The following is a 4073-nucleotide window of genomic DNA, read 5'->3' as shown; positions in this document are numbered from 1 at the left end:
CTCTTTGTGCTCAGGGCTGGTTCGAATCTACTTCCTCTTTATGAGCTCTTCACAAAGGCTCCAAGTCAGCCCCATGGAATGAGGGGTGGATAAGAAGGATGCACTGAGAAAAAAGTGCTCTTGACTCGAGGGATCACTCCAGACCCCTGACGCTTAGGTGCTTAGCTCTGTTTTCTTTTCTTCCAGTGGGACTTAGCAGAGCTCCAGCTGAATCATACAGGTAACCCGGGATATGCGTGTGTGTCGGAGAAAGAGAAAAGAAGGTGGGTGGGGGCGAGAGAGAGAAAGAGAAAATGAGAAGGGATGAGAAAAAGAAAGAAAGACCAGGCGATACAGCAGTCTGTTTCTGGGTGCCTGCTTCCTTTCTGAGCATTTTATTTTCTCCCATGGGAGAGCTCAAACCGACTCAACTAAGCCAATAGCCACGACTAACATGCCTTCGTTCATGTCACAAATGTTAATTCGGCAGCTACCATGAGGCAGGCTCCATTCTGGGTGCCCGTATTGCCAACATAACAGAAATCCCTGCCCTGTCGGGGCTTCCCTGCTACCAAAGGGATCAGAAAATAAATAAATGAACAAGTTAAATACGTAGCATGCCAAGTAGAGTGAAACACGCACCTGGTACTTTTTGGGGAATATTAAGTACGGGAGGAGGATCGGGCATGTCAGGGTTGGGCGTGCCCTTGAAAATGTGGTCACCAGGGAGGGTGTCCCAGCGAAGAGGGCTTTAGAGCAAGGACGTAAAGGAATGTGAGGGAGGGTGCCTTTTGGCAGTCCCCTCCCAGCCCCTCTCTAACCCTCTTCCTCTTTGGGTCTCTCCCACACTCATCCCCAGGGGTTTGGGTGTGTTCATTCCATTTTGTAACAAATGGAAACCCTACTCATCTTTCTCTGGGGGCTTTCTGATCGGGCTGCTATGACAGAAGAACAGAAAGGCTGACATAAACAAGATATCTCTCTCTCATGGTGCCAGGGGCTGTGAAATCCAAGGTCAAGGCACCAGCAGGTCTGGCTGTCTGGTGAATGCCCTCTTCCTGGTTCATAAACAACCGGTCATCTTTTTGCTGTATTTTTATATGGCGGAAAGGGGAGGAGAGGAAAGAGAACTCTCTGGGCTCTTGCTCTCTCTACCTCTTGCTCTCTCTCCCTATCTTTCTAAATTGAGACAGAGTTGACATATAACATTGCATCCATTTCAGGCATACAACATAGGTCTATATTTGTATATATTACAAACTGATCACCACAATGTCTTGCTAACACCCATCACCACACACAGTTACAATTCTTTTTTTCTTGTCATGAAACTTGTAAGACCTACGCTCTTCAGTTCTGTTCAGTTGCTCAGTCGTGTCCGACTCTTTGCAACCCCATGAACAGCAGCAAGCCAGGCCTCCCTGTCCATCACCAACTCCCGGAGTCCACCCAAACCCACGTCCATTGTGTTGGTGATGCCATCCAACCATCTCATCCTCTGTCGTCCCCTTCTCCTCCTGCCCCCAATCTTTCTCAGCATGAGCCGCTTCCAAATATACAACACAGTATACTTAACTCTAGTTAGTACGCTCTACATTACATCGCCAGTACTTAGTTTATAACTTTTTCATAAGTTTTTGCGTCCGACCACCTTCACCTATTTTACCCACCCACTCCCCGCCTCTGGCAGCCACTGATCTGTTCTTTGTATCTGTAGCCATGTGTTTGGGATTCGTTTTAGGTTGCACATAAAGGAAGTCAGACAGTATTTGTCTTTCTCTGTCTGACTTATTTCACTTTAGCATAATGACCTCTAGGTCTACGCATGTTGTCACAACTGGCAGAATTTCTTTCTTTTTGTGGCTGAATTAGATAGATAGATGGGCTTCCCTTGTGACTCAGCTGGTAAAGAATCCACCTGCAATTCTGGAGACCTGGGTTCAATCCCTGGGTTGGGAAGATCCCCTGGAGAAGGGAAAGGCTACCCATTTCAGTATTCTGGCCTGGAGAATTCCATGGGCTGTATAGTCCGTGGGATCGCAAAGAGTCGGACTAGGCAACTTTCACTTTCACTTTAGATAGATATAGATGTGTGTTTATAATATCACATGTATAATACATAGTAATATATATATCACATCTATATCCATTTTAGGTATATGTGTAATATACATTTATATATACACACACACAGACATAAAATACATACATGCTGTGCTGTGCTTAGTTGCTCAGTTGTGTCTGACTCTTTGTGACCCCATGGACTGTAGCCCCCAAGTCTCCTCTGCCCATGGAATTCTCCTGGCAAGAATACTGGAGTGGGTAGCCAGTTCCTTTCTCCAGCGGGTCTTCCCAACCCAGGGATTGAACCCAAGTCTCCCAAATTGATGGATTCTTTACCTTCTGAGCTACCAGGGAAGCCCAAGAATATTGGAGTGGGTAGCCTATCCCTTTTCCAGGGGATCTTCCCAACCCAGGAATTGAACCGGGATCTCCTGCATTGCAGGTGGATTCTTTACCAGCTGAGCTACCAGGGAAGCCCCATAATACATACATATGTATATGTATACACATAGGTATGGGGCTCCCCAGGTGGCTCAGTGGGTAAAGAACCTGCCTGCACTGCAGGAGAAGCAGAAGACTCAGGTTGAAGTCTCAATCCCTGGACTGAGAAGATCCCCTGGAAAGGGCATGGCTACCATCCCAGTGTTCTTGCCTGGAGAATCTCATGGACAGAGGAGCCTGGTGGGCTACAGTCCACGGTGTCGCAAAGAGTCAGACATGACTGAAGTGGCTGAGCACACACAGGCATACTGTGTATATGTACACACGTATGGATGGATATGGGCTTCCCTGGTGGCTCAGTCAGTAAAGAATCTACCTGAAATGAAGGAAACCACCACCTGTCAATGCAGGAGACACGGGTTCAATCCCTGGATCAGGATGATACCCTGGAGAAGGAAATGGTAACCCACTCCAGTATTCTTGCCTGGGAAATCCCATGGACAGAGGAGCCTGCCTGGCTACAGCCTGTGGGGTTGCAAAGAGTAGGACACGACTTAGCGACTAGGCCACCACCACCTTGTATAGATGTATGTGTGTGTGTATATGTGTGTATGTATATATTACATCTTCTTCATCCATTCATCCATCAGTGGATATGGGGTCTCTTTTACAAGGTCTCCACCTTCTTGCTCTAAACACTTCTGAACACCCCACCTTCTAATACCATCCCCTTGGAGGTTAGGCTTCAACATTCGAGTTTGGGGCATTCCCTCTATAGCACTCAGTTTCCCTATATCTCCATCCTTCCACCCCTCCCTCACAACCCTCCCAGGGTCGCGGCAGGACCCCAGGCTGCCCTGGCAGGGGAGCCCCGCCCTGGGACGCTCCTTCTTGCATGGGCCAAAGCTGGACGACAACGGGCAGCTGCAGATCCAACGTGATGGCATTTATAGGCTGCACATCCAGGTGACATTAGCCAACTGCTCCTCCTCCACGTGGACCGCCGAGCCCCAGAGAGCTACGCTGACGGTAGCCATCTGCTCCCCTGCCGCGCACAGCATCAGCCTGCTACGCCTCAGCTTCCACCGCGGAGGCTGCTGGGTCGCCTCCCAGCGCCTCACCTTCCTGGCTCGCGGGGACATTCTCTGCACCAACCTTACTCTGCCTCTGTTGCCTTCCAGAAACGCTGATGAGACTTTTTTTGGGATTCAGTGGGTGCACCCTTGACCCTGGCACTTCCTAGCCCAGGTTTTTAAATACACTTTTTTTTCTCTTTCTTTCTTTTCTTGCTCTCTTTCTCTTTCTCTTTCCTTTTCTTTCTTTTTCTTTATCTTTGTTTCTTTCTTTCCTTGCTTACTTTTCTTTCTCTTTTCTTTTGCTTTGTTTCTTTTTCTCTTTCTACCTTTCCTTTTCCTTCTCTTTCTTTTTTTTTTTAGCCCCCACTTTATAGCATGTGAGATCTTAGTTCCCCAGCCAAATATGGAATTCACACCCCTTGCATTTGAAGGGCAGAGTTTTAACCCCTAGACTGTCTTGAGAGTGCATTGTTAAAGCATAGGAATATAATTGATATTTCTATATTGATTTGG

At 47.6% G+C, this 4073-nt stretch overlaps 1 protein-coding gene across 1 annotated transcript; it reads left to right on the top strand.

Moving 5' to 3' along the window:
• Nucleotides 1-3189: 3189 nt before the first annotated feature.
• Nucleotides 3190-3797, top strand: CD70 (CD70 molecule; the record flags this gene model as incomplete). Its single annotated transcript, XM_027548564.1, has 1 exon — nt 3190-3797. A coding segment is annotated over one exon (522 nt), but the record flags the coding sequence as incomplete, so codon positions are not given.
• Between the last annotated feature and the right edge of the window lie 276 nt (nt 3798-4073).

Source organism: Bos indicus x Bos taurus, chromosome 7, assembly GCF_003369695.1.
Source record: "Bos indicus x Bos taurus breed Angus x Brahman F1 hybrid chromosome 7, Bos_hybrid_MaternalHap_v2.0, whole genome shotgun sequence".
NCBI lineage: Eukaryota > Metazoa > Chordata > Mammalia > Artiodactyla > Bovidae > Bos > Bos indicus x Bos taurus.
This window is presented reverse-complemented; position numbering and strand designations above follow the sequence as displayed.